Genomic DNA, 22,139 nt, shown 5'->3' on the forward strand with positions numbered 1-22,139 from the left:
GATGAAAGAATTGGTAAAATGTAAAATCAAATGGAAAAAGTACAAATAGGTTTTTATTGACCAGCTTAAAATGCATCAGTGATAAGAGAGGAAAAACAGAAAAAGAGCAAAACAAAAAGTCACAATGCCAGAAACAGCAAATAAGAGAAGAGGTAAAATAAAGTAACAGCAACTCAAGAGAGAAAGAAAAGAAATTGGTAATTTCAGGATATGATACAGATAAAAAAAGAGCTGGAGACTAAAGAAAATAGAAGAGGAATGAAAATATGGGAGTAAGAGGAAGAAAAAAGAGCAAGAGAAGTCCTTTTTAAAAGTGAATGGTGGAAGAGTTCTACCTGTTCTGCAAGTTCAATTTATCTTGCATTTCCCCTTACCATCTTTTTTAACATACTAAAATATTCCCTGCTCCAACTCTCTGATCATCTTCCTGCTTAAAGCCACTAAGTTTCCAAGAGCTGAAGGGATTCTTATGGTGGCTGTCCCCCAAAAGCTATTCCAAGCTGCATTCTGAGCACACACACATCCCACAACCTCTTTATGGCTGTTGGAATAGGGACACAGGGGTATGGGGGAGGGAAAATTTAGAAATAAAAAGAGTAAGGAATATAGGTGAAATCTGAACTCCCATATATCCATTTCCTAAAGAGCACCTTCAGTACCTATCCACAAGCACTGCTGCTGGCTAACATGACATTCACCTGCTTCCAAGGCATTAAGCATTCCAGTTCCACACAAACAGATGGGGAAACATATGAGCATGTATAGTTAGGGTTCAGACACCTAGTAAACGAACAAGAACATCCCCTCTGCAAAAGTAAAAATTATCCATGGCTAGATTTGAGGAACAGCCACCCTGGTCCCCCATGTGAGCACCAAAGACAGCACAGCAGAAAGGGCTGGACAACAAGAACAAGACAGTGTTTCAGAAAGGGAAAGGGAAAATCCCATTATCTTATGCCTGCTTGGAAAACGTTTGTGGAACTACAGCATCTGATCATTTAGGATTTGGCAACCTACTCATGCTTTCATACCACTGAATAAATCTTTAAAAGACAATTAACAGCATTCCAAAGGAACAGTAACTACAACAGAGTGAAAAAAAAGCACGTTGAGAGCCAAAGTTACTGTCTCTCAATTTGGTCTTTAATTCACCAGACTAGAGAAGATCCCAGACCTCCAGAACATGAGGCTTTGATACACCCTGAGCTCTACAGCACCAGTGTAAAGCAGAGCAAACCCTGCCAGTGCCAATTCTTTCATTACTGATGGAATCAGTCATGAAGAGCTTTAAATTGTTCACTTCCCTCCCTAAATCCTTCATGTTATGGGATCTCTTTGGCAACCTGAACAAATGGCTTGCTTTAAGATGCTGTGGAAGATTTATATGTTTGTGTGTTTTCTAAACATTTATTTCTAAATGCTTTAACCCTCCTCATCACTAGAGTAAGGCTACAGCATCTGGTGTTCATTAAAACCAGGAAATTCCTGTTTTGCCCTTATGAAACTGTTGAAAGTTGATAATAGTTTTTTTTTAAATTTAGCTTTGTGATGATGTGTTTTAGAAAACACATTAAATAATGAATTCAAATTAGCAATTTTTTTAAATCCGCTTATGCCTAATTCAGACATAAGTCTTTTGCAATTCAAAAACCCCATCAGAAAATATTTATCAAGTGTAAGTTAATGAATTACCACTACGATACCTAAAATAAAGAATTTTGGACTCATCGATTTAAAAGTTGCAATCCATATAACAGAAAAGAAATGATACAGAGGTTCACAAGTCATCTATTCTTGGTGCTTCAGCTTCACTATAGCACATTTTTTTTAAGGATCACAAAAGGATTCTGGATCTTGTAGAGAACTTAACCTCCATATCCTTGCTGAATCTTACTATGCACACCTTGGCTGTAAATTTCAATACCTTTGTGCTTCAATTCAAAACAAAGCATGCTTTGCTCTTATTGATTTAGTATCAGTAGTGTCTAAATAAAACTGTCACCAGCAGTGAGAAGAACGACACCACTGAGCCCTGAGTGCTTCATGACAGACTGACCAATATCACAGAAAGAAAAGCAATGTTTTCCTAATGACTGGTTTTCCCCTGTATTGGGAGGAAAGCTATGAATGACCTAAGGCCACAACACACAGGATGTGAAGCTGCTGAAACCACAGGCAGATTATATTGCAAAACTGTACCAAAAATCTGGCATGTCTGGGCGATGCCTGGGTCCAGCGTGGGGCTGGGATAAAGCACTGTCCATCCATAGCTGCTGCTCCCTCATGAATGACTCAGGCACTCAGCTCTAGCCAAGGAGGCAGGCAGAGAGAGCACGATCTGAGGTCAAGTCCCTGCAGAGCCAGCCAGTTATTTGTTGCAGACTCTCCTCTCAATCACAAAATGTCATTAAGTGAAGCTAAGAGTATGTTAAACACTTGGAATATTTACCTCTATATAAACAGCTGCTGTAGTTGCAAATGGAAAGTTACAGAATTGCAAACAATTGGTATTAAGTGTAAACAGAACATATAAACTGCACCTTATTTCACAAGAAATAGGAACCTCAGGGTTAAGGGGCTCTTTGTGCACAGGCTGTAATTTACTATCTTATGTGTATATACACACAACCCAGCACACCTGAGCTGGCCAGAGAGTACAAGTCTTAACTCTAGAGCCACCCTGAAATCCACAGGCGTTTGAAACACTTTTTTTAATAGTTTAGCATATTGCTAAAATGTCTTGTTTACAGCCCATCACTATCTCACTATCTAAAGTTTCTTTTGGCAGAAGGACTTTGCAGGATAATCATTCCCGCTGCAGATTCACTCAGTATGCCCAGCTGGAATATGTGCTCCCTTTCCTCAATTTTTACTTTTATCAGCCCATAACTCTTCCAGCTGTTTTATTTCCCATGGTACTCAAATTCATTCCATGTATTGATAGAGCTTCACCACATTATCTTCTACTTGAGGTCACTAATAAAGAGGTTAAATTAATTTAATTTAAAGCTGCATCTCCAAGTGCCAATGCAGAAACCCAACCAACCACCTCTCTTACCCCTCTTTTATTGCCTTTCATTCATGCTTTTCATCTTCAGAACTAAGCCCACTTAAATTAGGGGGGAAAAGTTACAGGCACCACTTTATTTCTTATTTTCTACCCTCAGAAGAAAAACTCTTGTGCCTCAGCTTGCTGAGGAGTATCAAGTGTGCACCAATTCCCAGCACCCCAAGGAGAGGGCACACAGAACTTCCCAGGTTTGCACAGAGACCTTGTCACACCTGCATTACTATAAATGTTAGTTCCACACATTAATGCCTACATACAGAACACCTGCATTTTCCCAGTCTTAATTCCTTCCCCATTTTAGCATGATTCTTTTTCCATGCAAGTGGGGAAAAGAAAAAATGAAATAAATTTGGACTTTAACACCATGTGGGAAAGTAACAACCTCACTTTACACCATAAAAACTTTATTAATCCTGCACCTTTCTAAAAAGATCATTTTTCTTCCCAAGAGATGTTATTAATTTACTAAGGTTAGCCCACACCTCCACCTATACATTCTATATATAACATGGAGAGAAATTATCTGAAGTTCGTTTTCTTGGTTTTTAAATATGTATCAGCCTGGACAGAAATGCATGCAATGTTCCCAATCTCATATTTTTTATGTAGAAGAGAAATTAAGTGCTGCTTTCCATCAGTCACAGCTATGACTCCTTAAGAACAGAACAAGAAGGTTTATTTCCAAAAGAGATGTCCAGGCTGTATACTTAGCTCACACTAATAGGCTGGACTTCCAAAAGAAACATAATTTAAACCACAATACTGGTCATTCCTAAGCAACAGCTCCACTTAGGTTTCTTGGAGACCCCAAAAAAGTGTGCAGGCTGTCCCTGTCAGGGACACAATGAGTATTTACTGTTCTGCTGGGCTTGGCCAACACTCATCTTTGTACTCTACAGAAACAAACACAAAACCCCACAAAACACCCGTTCATCTAAAATGTTACCAGAAACACTGGCTTTGGCTGCTGTAAAATAAAGAAACTGTTTTGATTAGATACAGAATCATACAGCAGAAGGCACACATGCTTAATAAAACAATTTTGATTAAATAAATACTCACAGAATTGCAAGCTCCTTAAAACGGGTTGGTGTATCAAATACCTATATAAAGCCAAGATAACTTCAACAAGAAATTTCTGTAAGCAACAGCAGACTGAAATGGAAATACTTCAGGTGACCAGTATTGATGTGTGACTCTAAAAATCCAATTCTTTATTCTCTGGTTTTTACTACGCTAACAACAAATCCCACCCCATAAAAAGAACAAAATAAAATACCTTTTTTCGATTTTGCTCCGATCTTCAACTTTGATGGCCAAGCAATCTGTGTATTTGTTTCTTCCATAATCTATTAAAAAAGAAAGCATTTTCAAAGAATTAAGTTTTTATTTTTCTCCTGCAAAAGCATACATACATTTTCTGAAAATATCATGTTTACCATTTTTAAAACTGTTAAATATTATTACTTTTAAATAGCACAAGCCATTAACTGCTTCTCTGGTTTCCTTGAGAACTTTTGTCTGTTAATAAGCATGGCTGAGTTCTGATCATTCAAAAGAATTCCACAGAGCAAACCCAAAATGCTCAACAGCTTCCATGAAGTTCAAATGACCACTAATAGCTACAGCAGACTCCACATCCATCTCTGAGGGAATTTCAAAACTTTACAATTCAACACAAATATTTCTTCAGTTACCTTAAAATGGTTCTTAAGTAAAGCCTATCAAATTTAAATTGAGTCTTTTTGAGTCTCCATAAGTCAAAATATATTGGTTTGCCTCGCTTTTACCCAAAAGCAGCTTTTCATTTTAAGCTTATCCAGACTCAAGAATTTTTACTTCTCAGTTTAGCTGGTCAGAGCAGACATCTGACAGCATTTATTTATTATGACACAGTGTGTAACCTATCTGTACATCTCCAGCCAACAGGGAAAAACTATGCACACCCGCTTACACTGTGAAAACCAGGCAGCCATTTAGCTCAGTGTCAGCTGTCATTCTGCTGCTGCCTTGGGCTCAGTGAAAATGCCACCAGCCCTCTTACAGGTAGATTATACTGAAATTTCATCCTGGCACAGAGCTACAGAGCTTCACCAACCCATTTAGTTGTAACACAGGAGTTCCAAGGAACTGCTTGACACCAAGGACTTCAGATGAATGGAAACCCAGCTCCTCGAAATGCTGGGCATGTCTACTGAGACTAAAGGACTTCTCTTTTATACCAAGGTCTCATCAACAAGCATGGTGAGCTCATACCTCTCATCATACTCATGATGGAATAAAAACAATTAAAATGTCAAAATAATTAGCAAAGCCACTTCCAAGAAGAAGAGTAATGCATTAAGAAAACAGCTACAATACCAGTATGTTTTCCATAACAGTATAATTCAGAATTAAGGCAGATTTCTCCAACAGTTCCTAATTCTTATCTTCTACATCCAAATCCCAAGGACACCACAACAACTTCCAGATTAGCATGCCATGTGGAAAAACAAAGCATCAGCCAGACTTCATTATACTGTATTTTTGGTTTCAGCACTATTGGATAATAAGTTACAGCTGAAATAAAACATTTCCAGGAGGGTGAAATTCTACCAGCAACATACATATACTTTTCACCATTTTTCAATCCAGATGTGAAAAAAGCTGTTTCAAAGAATTCACTTGTCTCTGATAAAAGTCTTTGGGTGAGGATTTTTTTTTTAATTGTGCAAGAGGCAGTGAAATACACAGAAAATTGGAAGGCACTGGCTAAAAGGAAAAGGGAGATGCTAAAACAAAGAACAGTGCAGGACTGAGTTACAGAAGATCCAACATGAAAGGAACCACAAGAGAGGAGACAGAAGAAGAATGCATGTCATTCAAGGCAAGTGTTACATCCCATCAGTCCTTTACCCTCTCAATAAAGGTTGGAGACTTCTGTCTTGAAGAAATTAAATCCTCCCCGTTTCTTATGATAAAATAAAATAAAATGAAAGCCCACAATTTCACAGCTGCACATTCTGGGGACATATGAGAAAGATGCATATAAGATCTTCAAAGGAAAAGCAGACTGACTGCCAGCCACTGAGATTTGGCCATCTAGTATCCTTAAGCTCTTTGTAACGTTAAAAATTGCCACATTAGACCAAAAAAGATAACTCAGTTTGGCCCCTACAAAGACAAGTTTATCTCCTATTCTAGGCTAGGCAAAAAAAAAAAGTCAGGATGCATTTAAATTAAGTACATTTACTGAAGTATCAAAATGCTCAGTCTGTGCTGGCTTTCAGCTCCAGGCTGTAATGTTACAATAAATCAGGACTTCCCTAAGAACACTTAAAAAAAATAAACTACACCACTTAATTCATAAACTATCATTGTATTTAAGTTACTATTTATGTACTGTATTTTTTATAACAGCAAATTGTCACAAAGCTCTGGAAAACTTGGAACTAAGTTGTTATGAGAGCAGTTAAACTTGAAAGTAAAGATGATATTGAAGATCATAGATGAGATTAAAGACTGCATAGATCACTGTTGCACCAACTTTTTGTTTTAGCTTTACCATTCAAACCTAGGGAATTCTAAGTGCCAAGATTTAAATTTTTTCCCTGAAAAATCTGGAGTAATTCCATGACAACCTCAAGTGCATGTTGCAATGGAACTGCTTTATTAGTGAAATCAGTATTATGCCACATACCCTGAGAACAGGGGTTCTGCTCTCACATGAAAAAGAAACTCTCAAGTGCTCCAGCTATAATACATGCATTCCAATTGTATAAATACTCGAGTTACATAACATTCAGGGGAAATTCAGCCTAGGGATGACTCAGAGTTCATGATCTCTGCACAACAGCACCTCTGCATAGCTTCCCTTATTTCCACACAAAATAAGAGATAGAGTGAGTACTAATCAGTGCTCTGCTCGCCTTGAGGAATCAACTGACCAAAGGGATCAGGCATTTCTGCCAGCAAGGTTTAAGTCCCAACAAATAACCTCATGCTTCTTCTCAAAATGAAGGAAAACCGAAGAAATTGTCTTTCTACAACTTTCCTTCCTCTCCTTTGCCCAAGTGTAATTATAGTGTTTACAAGCCAAAATATGTAAGCTATTCTCAGTGGAGAAAAAACAGAAGAGGACAAGACACTGGAAGACACCAACAAAACAAATCAGACTGTACTCTGACCCTGAAAAAATTGGCTTCAGTTGCAAATCATTGGGCCTTCAAGAAAAAAAAAAGTCTAACTGTAAGGCAGCTGGAAGACAAGCTTTTGGCTTTCTTGTATTCCAGCTTGAAAAGTTTATAGTTTAAGCACTTTAGGGAGTTTTTACATTAAGACAGTAAGAAATTATTTTTTCTTATGCTGTATTTTTTGTTTAGCTGATTTTGGATGGAAACTGGAATGTCCTGAATGCAACAAAACCAACCAAACAAAACTCCCCCAAAGCCCACAAGTATTTCAGAATTCAAAGGAAATAGTTTACACACAGTGGATGAACAAGAACGACATATATACCAGACCTTTCTTCATTTAAAGCAGGCACATTAAATCAAAGTAGTATTCTTTATAGTTAGTGTTGGTAAGATACCTATTTCTGGCCTTCCCACCTTTGGGATTTGGGCATCTTGGCCTTTTCTGCTTCAGGTATTAATCACAGTGAAAGGAAAAATGGGTCAGACAGGAATCTGCATCTACTAGTGGGTCTCTGTAGTTACCCAGTATGAATTCCTTCCCCACTAAAATGAAATTCTTTTTCCAGGCAAGTGAGTAAAAGAACAAAATTAAATCAGTTTGAACTTCAATACCACGTGGGAAACTCCGAGACAATCTCACTTTACACCATGAAGATGTTGGGCCTAGTCTTGGAATACTGGGTTTCACAGATTTTCAGTGTTCATCTAGCATCTTCAGCTTTCAGAAATGTTGTCTTAGTCCCCTCAGTTTGTATGCATTTACAGCTGTACAAACAAGTTTATTCTTATGGTTTATTTGAATTATGAAATATAACTTAGATGAAAATGAAAGGAAAATATATTTCCATAGGACAAGACCTGAAGAGACACAGCAGACATGTGAAATTCTGCGTGGGGTGATCCTTAGTTCTATCTCTTGCAGTGCACAAGAGGTGATGCAGCACAATCTGAGAGGATGACTAATCCCTGAACATGACTTTTGGCAGCAAGAACACAGCAATGGGTGTAGCTGGAACCAGAATTATTGTATTTAATGGTTTGTTGTTTTTTCGGTTTGGGGGGAGGAGAAAGCAAGGCAAGAACAAGGATGGGAAGGAAGAACAAGACTCAAAAGAGGTTTGTGTGAAGTTACCCATTGGGAATTTAAACTCCAAAACTGGTGAGGCCAGAGAACATCAGCAGGGCAGCATCAAGGACTACTGGTTTGGTGAGGAAATTTGAGGAATAAAAGGAGTTAAAAAAGAGATTACAAAACTGAGCCCAAAGCCTGGTGCAAGTACGCAGATCTTGTGGAAGTTGGGCCAACATTTTGGGTACAGCAATGGATTTGCATCCCAAGCCCTATTGTAGTTTCTTCCCCCCTGAGGTCATCTACACAAGCAATTCCAATCAAGAATTCACACTTTGTCACAGCCACTACTCAAAGTTGGGCAGTACAGCCTGACCCCCTGTGTAAGCCCTAATTCTGCAGGTAAGGAGGAGGGGCTGTTCCTGAGAAGCAGCAATGGCACATGGCCCCAGGCACCCCACATTCCAGACTACACTGTCCAGAGCTTCCAGTTTGTGCTCCTGTGTGGCAAAAAACCCATCTCCTATGCAGAGACCAGAATTAAAACCATAAAATACAGAAAAAGCTTTAGTAAGTTTGCTGTGACTGCAGTCTGTCAGTACTGACAGCACACATGGTAGGTGCAATCTATTTAAAATCCACAACCAAAGGATGCACAGGGAGGACAAGGACCAAGCTCCACTTGTGTGTCTGTACAGAAAGGAGCAGTGGGACAACAGAGCCTTCCCACACAAAAGGACATGAGTGCCTGCTGTCTTCAAGGGCAGGGCTCTTCATTTTCCCATTCTATAGCCCAACTGTCAGAAACCCAGACACATTTTCAGAAAAGGTGACTGCTTGGCTAGTCCTTCTTCCCTAGTTTTACTTGTCTTGGAAAAAGGTAACACGTAAATTATTTTAGACATTACTGTCTGGAATAAGCGGCATGGATAAGGATCAATGCTCCCATATGTTTTTGTTCATGCTTCCACTGCAAGTCATTTGCTTTAACACTGCAGGAAATTGATATTCACCTACTCACTTGACCATCTCTGTTAAACTGATTTTTATTTCAAGTTCTTATTAAATGCTAAAATAACTATCAAAAAACATGGATGTGTTTCTGACTGATATATAAAAAGGGAACAGAAGGAAAACTCACCTGCACACTGCTATGCAGTGTCATGTCAAGCTAAGCAGAACACCAACGCTTCCCTGCAACTTCTCAGGGCCAATACTTTTGTGCAGACTTTGAGGCTTCCCCAGAGCAGAACTCGGGCTGTTTGCTGTCAAGGACTAATCCTAACCCATGCTGACTCTAACAAATTTACCATCTTCACAAAGTTTTCACAGCTATTCCCAAAGAACTTACCAAGAATTAAGAAAAGTATGTGCAGGATGAAGAGGTCCTGAAGCTAAAATTAGAGGTCAAGGTTAACATCATGGGCAATGTATTTATTCATAGTTTTGATCAATGTGTATCAAAATTTTTATACTAAATACTAAAACTAATGAACAGATTATGTATAAAGGCAATCAAGGCATCAGAGTAAAAGACATCAGTTTTACAAATGAAACTTTCAGACTACATAAAAGCTCTAAATCACTAAAGATAGAATTGGGAAAGCTGCCTATATGGATGTGGCTTTGGAATTTTTATTGTTTCCATTTCCAGTAAGAGATTTTAGCCTTGAAAGATGAGAACAAATGCATGTATGCACATACAACACTGCATCTTTTTTTAACCTTCACTTCACCTGAAAAGAACTAAGATGATTCTTAAAACAAGGGTCTTGTTTAAGCAAATATTGCAGTATTGTTGTTGCATCCAAAAACTACATTAAGTGAACTTTCTGCAACAAAAATGTTGACAGAACTTTTTTACCTAAGTTACAAATACAGCAAAAATAGCTGAGAGTAAAAATCAATCAATCAAATGTCCTTACCTATGGAGAAACACTTAAGTCCTTCACTTGATTTAAAAGTTTATTTTACCATCAATGGAAATACTAGTCAAGGGTCACAGGTAACACTTTTGTTTTGAATACAGGACAAAGCATAAAACAAAAAAAAATTTAAGCATGCAAGAATTCTCTATAGAAATATCTGTCTCTATAGCATTAATGAATTACACAAGTAATATGAAAAATCCTAAGAAAAATATCACTGATAAATGAAACCCCACAGAACACTGTTCAAAACACCAATATGCATCCAAATCTCCTCTCTGAAACCAAAAGCAGCAATTCTCCTCCTTACAAGCCAGAAAGCCAGTGTATATTCTTGATTTGAATCATTCTCATACTTGTCTCCTTTATATTACTTTTTTTTTCCCCCAAGGTAAAAGTACAAACATTTCTGAGAAGGAAATCCCTCCTCTATTCTGTGGGAGGGTTTAACTCTCAGAATGAAAAGCACTGAGCACCTCAGTTGAGATGGTGGTGACAAACCACTCCTCCTCTACTGCTTTACAGTGCAAGAGATCTTGCACAAAGTGTAAAGTATAGCAATGAAGTGGCACAAAGCTGAACTTTAACAACTAAGACTTGCTATTACAGGTAAAATCTCAAGATAGCACCCATTGTATCAGAAGCAACACAGGAGAAACTGGAGATGAAATGAAAAAAAAAAACCCAAAAATCCTTGGAATTACTCCATTGCCTTAGCAGAATGGTCACTACACTACAGATGGGATGAATGCCATTTTCCACAAAAATGAAGCCTTCCCACCACTCAGCTCTGCCTGAACTAAGCAAAAAGTTAAGTAAGCATTCTTGATTTACCTTTTTAGAGAAACTGATCCAACCTAAATAGCCTCCTTTCCACTGGGTGCGGTTTTGCCAAAAGGGAGACAAATGTCTCAATCCCAAGATTTCCTGCAAATGTTAACTTGCACTGACATTCTTTCAGGCCCCTAATCCATGCTGCCCTCTCCAAGCAGTCACTTCCTCTTCCCAGGAAGCCAAATGAGAGGAAGCTCAGGGTAAATTGGATGCCAGCATTCCCATCCCAGCCAGGCACTTGAAGCCAGCTCTGGAAACGTATGGCCTTAATAAATCCTTGTCACATGCCATGAGCCAAGCTCTACATCAAGAGGTTATTTTAATGCTAGTGCAGATCCTGATTCCTACCCAGAAAAAGTGGAATGTGTAGAACCAGTTCCTGCAGCTCCAAGCTGCTGCTGTGGTTGAAACAGAGACCAGACCCATGATAATGTCTGATCACCAGCAGCTCACGAGGTCTTACCACCAGATAAATAACATCGCAAGAAAGTCAGAGGCTCCCATCAGAAATGGAAACACAGCCCTGGGGGAACTACAGCTATAAATAGGCAGCTGGGGAATAGTCATGGCTGAAGACACATGAAAAGCCCTTCAGAAGTTAGTCCTGAATATGGATAATAATTAGCTTGAGACATCTTAGTCTCAGGTCAATGATTAATATTTTTAATGCCTGAAAATGCCCTAAGCCACTTGCATTTGAAGCTCTAGATATGCTTCACATTCAGAGATTAAAAAGTGAGACTGATCCACTTCCAGTCTGACCTACTGCAAAGAGAAAATCAACTTTATTTGTATCAGAATATACTAGTTATACTTACAAAATGCATACATCAACATTGTATTAATATATTCATGAGTAATAATATTGCAACAGTTTGAAGGTTTGTCCTAGAACAACATAAAAGATATTTTTCAAAGATTCAAGAGAAAACACAGGATGTTGCAAACCAAGTGTTTTTACTGTCTTAGATAAGCAAACAGGGCTTGAGGAAGATTCCTTGCTGCCTTTGCTGCCAGAGCCTCCTAAATAAATAAAAATGCACAATCATTAATGACTAGTGCACAGAGGACTTTAACAGAAACATGATTAAAGATGCAGTTAGATATAGCTTTTTCACATCTTCAAATAATCACAGGGGGTTATTTTTTGGCTTTGGTTGGGCACTTGTTTGTTTGTTTTCTTTTTTAGTCTCTTTGTATTACTGTTTCCAAATACCTGGACTGAAAGATGACCTGCTTTTCAAGGATGGTTTCACCACATTCTGCTTCCAAAATGGCCACAGTAACTTCTACAGTGCTAATTATTTAATAAAATCAGAAGCTACAGTTTAAACATGCTACATGTAAGCACAGGAAGGAAAATGAAAAGAAACCACTAGTCTTCCTTTGCATTCCTAAGCTCCTAATAATTAACAGAAGAGATTTTGGTACACACATGAAACTTTTGCCCAGTTGCAACTTTACAGCTCCAAGCACACTTATGGTCTCCCTCAGGGAATAACAGAATGCAGTCAAGAGAGACACAAGCATTTAAATATACTTTTTGTCTAAATCCGGAGATATCTCAAAAACCCTTAAGTATCTCCAACTGGGCAAATGCATGCAAACACTTCTGTTTGCTTAATAAAGATACAGAAGAGACCCTAAACACAAAACATAAAAGGATGTCAAACACTCAGGACCAGTAAAACACAGAAGTTACAGCTGGCTGGTAGTATTTAGTGCTTCCTACAAAACCAAGCTCTGCAAATGAACCCTAAAAGGCAGGCAAGCCAGAGCTGAGGAGCCCCTCCAGGCATACTCCCAAAGCCCCACTAACACATGCACACTGAATAACACTGAAATAAAGAGCTTGGATGTTACCTGTGCAGTGCATCACTCCAGTCACCACCTTCTGCACGTGCAGTCCCAAGAACTCCACCCAAATTCCAGTAAAGCCACAGTCTTCACCTATCACCCACCCTACTCTGCTCACAGGCCCTGGAGAAGGCTACAGATACATCCCTGTCCAAAGAAGTTCCAGAATGAAAGATTACCATCAGCACTGAGATTCCCAAGTGTTTAAAAAGAAGAAACCAACTTGATGATGACAGAGCTAAAAGCAAACCAAAATGATGCATGAAATTCCTCTTTGTCCACAGGGCCGACCCTCACCTGTTTTGGATTATGAACTCTTCAGGACAGAGAATCACCACCTTCTTACATTTTATATAAGAGTGCCACACACCTCTACAGGGCTACATAAATTATCTGTTCCCTCGAACAATGTCCTGGCTTTGCTGGGGAAAGGGCCTTGATTCCTATGAGGCGTGAGCCAGATGTTGTGGAACTTGGTGGAAAAAATCCACCATCAAGTGAAAATGGGCTCTGGATCAAGGACATGTAATAACTTCATATTATTTATTCCCCTCACAGAATAAATAAGAAAAACAATTTAGAGAGCAAGGTCCACAAGGATCTTTTACTAAATAGTATGTAACACAACAGCAGAGCAATCCATGTTTATTTAGGATTACCTGTTACTGAACTGCAGATCCGAGAGCTCTACAGAGAAAACCATGCCATTATTTATTTATTTCTTGCTAAGTTATTAGTAGCTCCCAGTGGTTTTGAAAAATCTTCATTAGATGATGGTAGGCTTTCCCTCATCTGAAGCAGTAGTACAACGAAGAAACATTAGAAGAAAGTATGATAAGGTTTTCAGACTCTTAAAAATGACACCACTGAAAGACATTTATTTACTTTTCACTTGAATTCTGGACCAGAGGAAAGGGCACTTCTTCACCCGGTATTCCCTGTCATGACAGGGCAGAAAAATTACCTGAATTTCACCAAGAATTGGGGCTCATTCTGTGACTCTACAAGCAACTGCATTGCATGTGCTTGTTTCTGCTAAAATGCTCAGTGAAATAATGCATTTTCACATTTAAATTGTTATTAAACTCTGGAAGTTGAAAGTTGGTAGGACCAGCTCACATCCACTGAGATCCTGCTTGATTATAAAAATCCAAGTAGTACTGCTTTCTCACGTGTTTGAAGACCAGCAAAAGACTGCTTAGCACCAAACCCTTGTATTAACTTTCTTTAAAAGCCTCTCTGCAGCTTAACAATGCAGGCTGAGTCTCTGCCAACCCCACAGGCACAGCCTCCTCTCTCCTCCCTCTTAGTCTGCATGCCTTGACATACAGAATCACCTTCCTGAATTTTTGCCTTGTCATTTGCTATTTCAGCATTCCTATGAAAATTTCTTCCACCTCACAAGCCACTTCCAGGCAACAGCCAACCTCAGCACATTGAGGGCAGTCCATCAGAACACACCAAACTTGGCATTATTTATGCAAATAAAGCCCTCATGTTTTAGATGTGGCCTTTCAAGGATGCACTTCTCCCTCCCTGTCCCACTCAAAATCCTGCCAATAATGTCCTGAAGTCTCATTATCTGAACTGCATTACAAAAACGCCTTTGCTGCAGCTTTGAGTTCATACTGAGTTTCTGGAAGGGTCCTGCTGCCTCAGTTTGCAATGTGTTTCTAATACCACAAATCACTTTCCTTCCTCACTGCACCAACCTGAAACACATGAAATGAGTCTTCATTTTACCTCCACATACTCTGCCTTATTCATTTCACATGAGAGAGGAAAAATTTAACTCTGATTAAAGGAAATTGCACAGACAGAGACAGTGAGTAAGCTATGAGCAACCGTCCAGAGATTTCTTCCAACAAAAGAGAACTCAAAGGAGATAGTTTCCATCTGGTTTTATTAGCTGTAGCATTGTGTGTATGTGCTCAGAAACTTCAGAAATCTACACTGTGGAGTTGATGATATTTTAAGAAGAATGCCAGTTAAAATGAAGCAGCTTTAACCTATTGCAGCACCCACTGTGCCTAGATAATAATTATGCACAAATATGACAAGATTTAAACGCCAGGATAGCCACTGCATCATCAGTGTGGGTAAAGAGTTGCACTCATGACACAGTTGAAGTTTAGCATATTTTGCTTTCCTGTTAAATTCAACACAGCCATTTTCTGCTATTACACTAGTGACTACATAATTGTAAGGCGCATCATATCTACAGTAAATAACCAAGTAATCAAATACACATGTCAAACAGATGAGCCACTCAAGAAGAAATATTTTATCCACACCTTTAAGAATTATGAGCAGATTTATCTAAAAGAGAGAAAACACTGTGGTAAAATGAATAATGTGTAGAATAAAGCATAGGGTACTATGGCTTAGCTTTGTTTCAGCAAATTAAAAAACTCAAAGTATTTTGATAAAATCCTAAGGAGGCACTATTGACACATTCTCCTCTGTGCACACTAATATCAGACAGTTAAGCACCACATTTGGAAAAACAACTCTCACTGTCAACTAAGAGCAACATAAATCTGAAAATCCAAACATTTTGGCAGAATATATACTCCTCCTCACCAGCCTTTATCAAGGCATCCCACAGTCCCATGCAGGGTAAAGCAACCTTTCACATCTTCCTTTCTGGAACAATCACTTAAAATTATAGCAAAACACAGCAAATTACTTCAATGGACAACGAGTCAAAAAGGAGTGTCAAGGCATTTCAGCATACAGCAAAGTTTGCACTGTCTGTCTTCCCTGTACTAAAGAAAAAACAGGTCATTATTTTTATTAGCCTGCAACATGCAGATTTTCATTAAAATAACTTATAAATAATGTTCTTCACACTATTCTTGAAAAAAACAAAAAACAAACAAAGACCAAAAAACCCCAATACTATGCTGCTTTGGAAAAATAATCTGCAAGTCATTACTCTTGACCATGTTTCACTTGGTAGTTTTGTTGCTGCAGGACTCCCTTTTCCAGTCCTTCCGTGCCTCTGTCCAACCACAAACTTTGTTGAATCATTTTGTGGATTGTGCATTTCTTTCTTAAAAGCCCATTGCCTTTCTCAACCAAATATTTATGCTTTCAACAATATCACACTAAGTTGCAAGGCAGTATTTTAATAACAGGATGAAGCATTTATCCACTGACAATATCCTTAAGACCACCTCACAACATCTTCTAGGTTCAAAATTAAGCATAACAAATGTTCATCATGTGTATTTTAACATTTTCAGTTAAGTAATTAGTAAAACTGTTAATTTGTTTTTGTGCATGGATGACAGGAGCATATACCAAAGAACCTGTTTCTCATCTCATTCCATGCATGGCTGGTAGCAAGAAGACACTAAATGACAAATTTTTTAAAAATTTGATCAATATCATGGAAACTGTGCATGAAGTCTAATTAGTTGATCACATGCATGAATAATTGGTTTTTTTTTTTCTTTCTCTAGTCAGGTGCTGTTATAGAATTGAAATATCTTTCTTACCTTCTGAAAAAAGTCTTCCCCACTTTTCCCTTTGCCCTCTGCAGCAGCTGTAAAACAAAAATGGGATCTGGTTACTAAATACACAGGAGACAATTTGCAGGCTTACATATAGAAATTCTCAGTGAGTACATGCTACTGTAAAATAACAACTCTGGGTATTTTTTCTCATGCAATAAACATTTGTCAACAGCTGAGTAATACCCAGATTAACCTTTCACAAGCCACTTGCCATGGACAGAGTCTGAGCCCTTTGTATTTGGGTACTTGAGCTCTAACACACTGATAGATATTTCAGTTACAAAACACACATGGTCTAAAGCGTAACAATTTAGTCACACGGCATGCTTTGCCCTGCAATTCTACCAACAGCAGGATCAAAAGAAAGCTAGGAGAGCACAAGATTTTCTGTATCAAGTATCACATTATTCAGTGATCTCAAGACCACAACCTGGATTATCTCCCACTTGTATTTAAACCCATAACTGCAAATTTAGTTAATGCAAATTATTGCACTTAAAATGATGCAACTGTTTGCACATAGCTTATGCTGTAGTTTATCTGTGTTGAACTAGCAAGCTGTTCAAAACACAGTAGCTCAAACTGATTACAAAGAGGATAATTTCCTTTCCCCTGGAGAAAGGGATGCCTTCAGAAAGAACTCTGAGGGTGGAGAAGAGTTTCCTGAATAGTACAGGATTACTGAAGCAACTTTGTATTTCCCATGTACAAAACAGACCCCTCGAGCTCACCCCATCACCCTGGCTTCAAAGCCATTTTTCAACTACTTGGTTCTGCCACCCTCCTCCAATTACACAACCAATTCCAAACTCTTTAGGAACTGTCAACTCAGCTAATGCAACATGATTGCAAAATGCAAGTGAGCAGATACAGGCTGGAGGTATGAGATGACTTCTACCCCAGAGGAAGAAGTGCCACTACATTTGAAATAAGCTTCTCAAAATCTCAATAACAACACTTGAATACCACAGAGAAGAGCTCACTAGCAAGTTTTATCTAATACACTTCAGAAGTTCATGATTCAACTCCAGTGCAGCCATAACAGAGGCAGCAAATGAAGCCTGTCAAGCATTCATCCTGCTGCAGAGCAATTCCAGACTCCCCAATTCCACAAGCCTGAGGAAGAAAAGCCCTCCCCACCTTCAAAACCCATAGGTGTCTTTATGAGAAGAGCAAACTGGTTCATATTTCAACAGAACAAGGTTTTCTGGGAGCAGAGAAAACAACTGGGGAAGGTTTGTTTTCCAGAGTTACAAGCTACTGATACAAGCAGAAAAACACAACTTCCTTGAAGCAGCCCCTTGACAGGTGCACATTGCTTGACATGTTTTCCATTAACTCAGGAATAGATAGGAAATCCTTCTGGGAAGGGAGGAGCACCACCACTCTATTTCAAGTGGAACATGGGACCAACATGCTTTTAATCAGAGGGTACACGAGATAAATTGGAGAGGAGAACGTGACAGATGTGTGGCTGAAGCTGCAGTTTTGAGAAGAGACAGATTTTGTTCCAGCTGCAAATGCATAATTTCCAAACTGAATACAAACAAGAGATGGCTTAAGATAATAGCAGAGATGCTCTGCAGGGCATTAAGTAGAATGCTGACAAAGAGGATTCCAAGCTTTTTATTGTAGGTTTATTTTTAATATGAATCATTCTGGTGACCTGATTTACAGCTTGGCCCCACCAACAACTGATGGCACAACAGACAGAATCCAGCAAGCACGGACAAAGCGGGAAAGAAGATGGAATGAAAACATCACAAAATGGGTTCACAGGGAAAAAAAAACCCACAACAGTAGAGACAATAGGAAAGTTGGAGCAGATGGCACTTTATAAAAACCTTTAGTTAGTAACTAGAAGGTTTAGTTCTTACAACATATTATACAGATAGGGTCTTTCATTAGAGCTTTTCAGCTCTAAGATCTGTACCTTAGAATAATTCTTCACATGTTAAGGGATACTGCAATCTGTTGGAATTTTGTCACTTCATATCCAAGATACAGCACTAATTAATCCAGGAAGAGGTATGCCTCTGATCATACCTAATTTTTCTATATTAAGGTGATCTAGTCATTACCATCTCCATTATGCATTTAATTAATAGGGGAAAGATGCTCAGAATTGTGGTTTAAAGTATTTTGTTACACTTAGAATTATATATTTCCCTATGAAAGAGAAAAAATTACTAAAAACTTGAACAAAAACTACATGAAACAATGTATTATGCTTTTTTTGGGATTAGCTATTTTCCAGCTATTGTCTCCCTTTTCCCTCCTTCCTCATATCATACAACTCTTTGTACCAATTAGGTACTTTTTCATTTTACTTCCTAAATTTCCTCTGGTTTCTATGAGGAGCAATTGCAGTTAAATTTAAATTCTATTAGAAGTTTATGAACTTTGTGATGCTACCCACAATTACCTACATTTGCATGTATGTTTGCTCCCAAACTAAGCGCCTATGTTTCAAAAAGCTTCCAACATGTGTCTGAAATGTTTATGATTCATGTGAAATTATCTTGAAGCCTTTCTGTTCTCTAAAGTAGGTAAAGGCAGTCTTGAAAATTCTGAAAAGAGTAGGAATAGCCAAAACCAAGGGCAAATTTATCCATTTCTCTTATAATTGAAAAGCTAAACAGATTTTGTTACAGCAAGACAAACCCAGCATCTCTTGCAGGGAAATGAGCAAGAGAAGCATTCCAGAGTTATGAAATTTATGCAGAAGCCATTAAAATGCAAATCATTTACAGTGTTCTCTACAAGCAAATGCAATTTAGTAAGGCATTGAGGTTTACCTCAAATCAGATAAACTGAGATAAAAGCAAGCTTGAATTCGTGTTTCAGAAAAAAAATCTCCTAGGTCATCACATGCCAAGATCATATTTTCTAAACAAATCTTGAGAGTATTAACCCTGACTCTCAAAATAAACTTCAGCTTTGAAATATCATATTAAGAAGCTCACGATATTTACATCTGACAAGGCACTCAAGCAAATTATTTTTGTAATCTTAATAATAATAATTAGATTTTCAAACCAAGCTTTATCCAGAAAAGCAGGAAGTTTTGAAGTTACCAAACACCACAGACAACAAGCCTTTTGTGGGAGGCTGAGGGGGCCAGCAGTCTGTACCCGAGCTGCATAGAAGGTACAATGGAGCCCATCTCTACTAAACTTGAAATAAGCTCTCAGATTTTAATGAACAAAGTTTCACATTTTCTGAAGTTACTGAATGCAAAATACCACACCAGTAACAAACAACATAAAGAAGTGACATTATTGCCTGGCATGCGCCACAGGAGACCACTCCACCCTTCTGCCAGAGGTCCCTGTCCCCAAGCAGATTTGAGAGAAATCACAAACCAAATGCTAATTAATCCAGCTGTACCTGACTTCTCACTGCTTCATTTCTGCCAACTCAGGAAATACTGTTTTCTTAGAAAACAGTATTTACTTTATGGTATTGAATAATCACTTAACCAACCCTCAGAAAAACTAAGATTACTTTTACACAAGGTGGCTACATTGGTTTCAGAAATACAGATGAAACCTACGTAAATGTGCATAACAAGCATTTTATATTTTAAGCTATACTCTGTTTATTGTAATTTCTTCCATACCATGAAATATTTTATATTAGATTTTTGCTTTTCAAGACATATTGGATTGCTGAGGTTCCATCCAATACAAATATGAAACAGTTGAAACAGGTGTTAACTGTTATGGTACCCAAGAAGTGCACCATTTGTCTACTCAATCACCAAATCATAAAAAGGCCCAATTGTAATTTCCAGGTTCACATGGAAAAAATGAATTTGAGCTTTCACTTCAAATGTTATTTCAGTTATTAAAAAAGTTATTACAATACAGGTCATATTTTACAGGAAGGGAACCCAAGAAACACTGATTAAGTCAAGTGTTTAAATGAATTACTGTAACTTTGCTGATCTCACACATCAGTTTTGTGTCTTATTTTCCAAACTCTTGAAGTTATCAAAAACCCAGGGTAACTGAGTGTGACTGAGTTGGGGACTTCGCCTGGACATTGATTAGTGTCCAAACTTTCTCCTCTGTCTGTACTCAAAGACTAAATTTTTAAGAGAACAAAAAAGCATGTTCTGCTCTTCAGCTCTCAACTATGCTGAAAAAAAAAATTCCTTGCATCAAAATACTCTTTAACCAGAGAGAGAGATAACCAGATTATTTTCATTGTATCAAGACAAATCAACTTAACAGGATTTCAAGAAGCTGCAGAACAATATAGGTAAGAAGGTAAGCGCTCAATTCTACTTTACCTTTCCTATCCATTGCATGAGAAAGATTTCATAACATTTATGTCAAGAGTGTCCTCATGTTATTTAGCTTTGAGTTTTTTTCTCAAACTGCCATGGAAACATGTTAGCTACATAAGAATGCTGATTTTTATTTACTCCTAACTTTTTAAATGGAATGAACAGTTATTTATTGAAAGCCAAAGTTACCAAGCTGCTGTCTTACACAAAGAAACTCAACCAAAAACTTCTTTCATTGAACCAGAAACCACCTGATAAAGAGATTGTGTTTTCCTGTGCACCAAGTCAGACACTAACCCACACATGCTCTGAAGGCTTGCTTATATCAAGCCAAGATAAAGAATTCCACCCCCATGACCACACAGTTAAGCCAAATTGCTGAAAATATGCCTTTAGGAATAAAAAGATAGAGCGTGCATTGTTAAAGAAAAAAATCTGACCTTAAATTGAATTTGCTGAAATCCAAACAAAACAATTTTCCATTTTTCTTGAAATTGCAAAGCCACTCTCACTTGCAGTTTTCAGCTTAGGAACTAAGAAGTCTCAGAGACAACTCAACTAAAATATACAGTCTGGCAAGAGAAGTAACAAGGCTTAAACAAGCAAGAAATCTGCATGAAAAATCCAAACATATATTAACTGACTTTTCAATATGTATTCTTTTTACTTAATTAATGATAATAAACTTCATAAAATAACCTGTTACACATAGCAATCTCACTATTTCAGAGTCTTATTTGGCTTCATGGAGTTTTCCAGAGTTGATGAATGAAAATCGGACATATAAGTTTTTAAACTTATATACAGAGCAGTCTTCAGGTTTTGAGGATGATCACTATAGACATGTCAGAGTCAACTGATGGTACCAGCAAAGGAGACTGAGCAAAGGGAGAAAAGCTCAAAAATTCTTGAGAAATTACTGGAACATTCAACAAAAGAGAAAAAAGCAAACTATACCTGTCCATAGAGCATGCTGACAAAAAAGTAATGACAAAGTCAGGACCTACATGATATCTGGAATATTACAGAAACTATCAGCAATCTACATATTTTGTGACAAAAGGACTCTTGGACTGAGAGTGAAAGTGTCACCTTTTATTAAGAAGTCAGACAGAAAATTTTAGAAGTCCAAACAAAACCATCCATGCTACAAACTTAAAATCTTTATAAGGGAGCATTCTTCTTCAGTTAGAGTAGCCAAGGAAGAACTGGAAGAATTTCAGCATGCTCAGTAAATGACAGTAAGCAGCCTGTCAAATATCTGGACAGTTTTGGGTGGGTTCCAGTGTATCTCCTCCTGTTAGCAGGAACTCAATACACAACTGCTGAGCTATCCACAGAGGCCAGCTGTGCTCCAGTATCTGACAGACCAAACCAGTGCTGGCAACTAA

At 38.0% G+C, this 22,139-nt stretch overlaps 1 protein-coding gene across 1 annotated transcript in view; it reads right to left on the reverse strand.

The window, feature by feature from the left end:
* BICC1 (BicC family RNA binding protein 1) overlaps positions 1-16,477 on the reverse strand; it is a 57,059-nt gene extending 40,582 nt beyond the window's left edge. Inside the window, exons 1-2 of the mRNA XM_005425563.2 lie at positions 16,437-16,477; positions 4,350-4,419 (exon numbers count right to left, since the gene is read on the reverse strand). Of these exons, the coding sequence (XP_005425620.1) occupies positions 4,350-4,416 (67 nt within the window). The 5' untranslated portion in view covers positions 4,417-4,419; positions 16,437-16,477. The remainder of the gene's footprint in view (positions 1-4,349; positions 4,420-16,436) is intronic.
* Positions 16,478-22,139: the final 5,662 nt, after the last annotated feature.

This window comes from Geospiza fortis, unplaced genomic scaffold (assembly GCF_000277835.1).
Source record: "Geospiza fortis unplaced genomic scaffold, GeoFor_1.0 scaffold92, whole genome shotgun sequence".
Lineage (NCBI taxonomy): Eukaryota > Metazoa > Chordata > Aves > Passeriformes > Thraupidae > Geospiza > Geospiza fortis.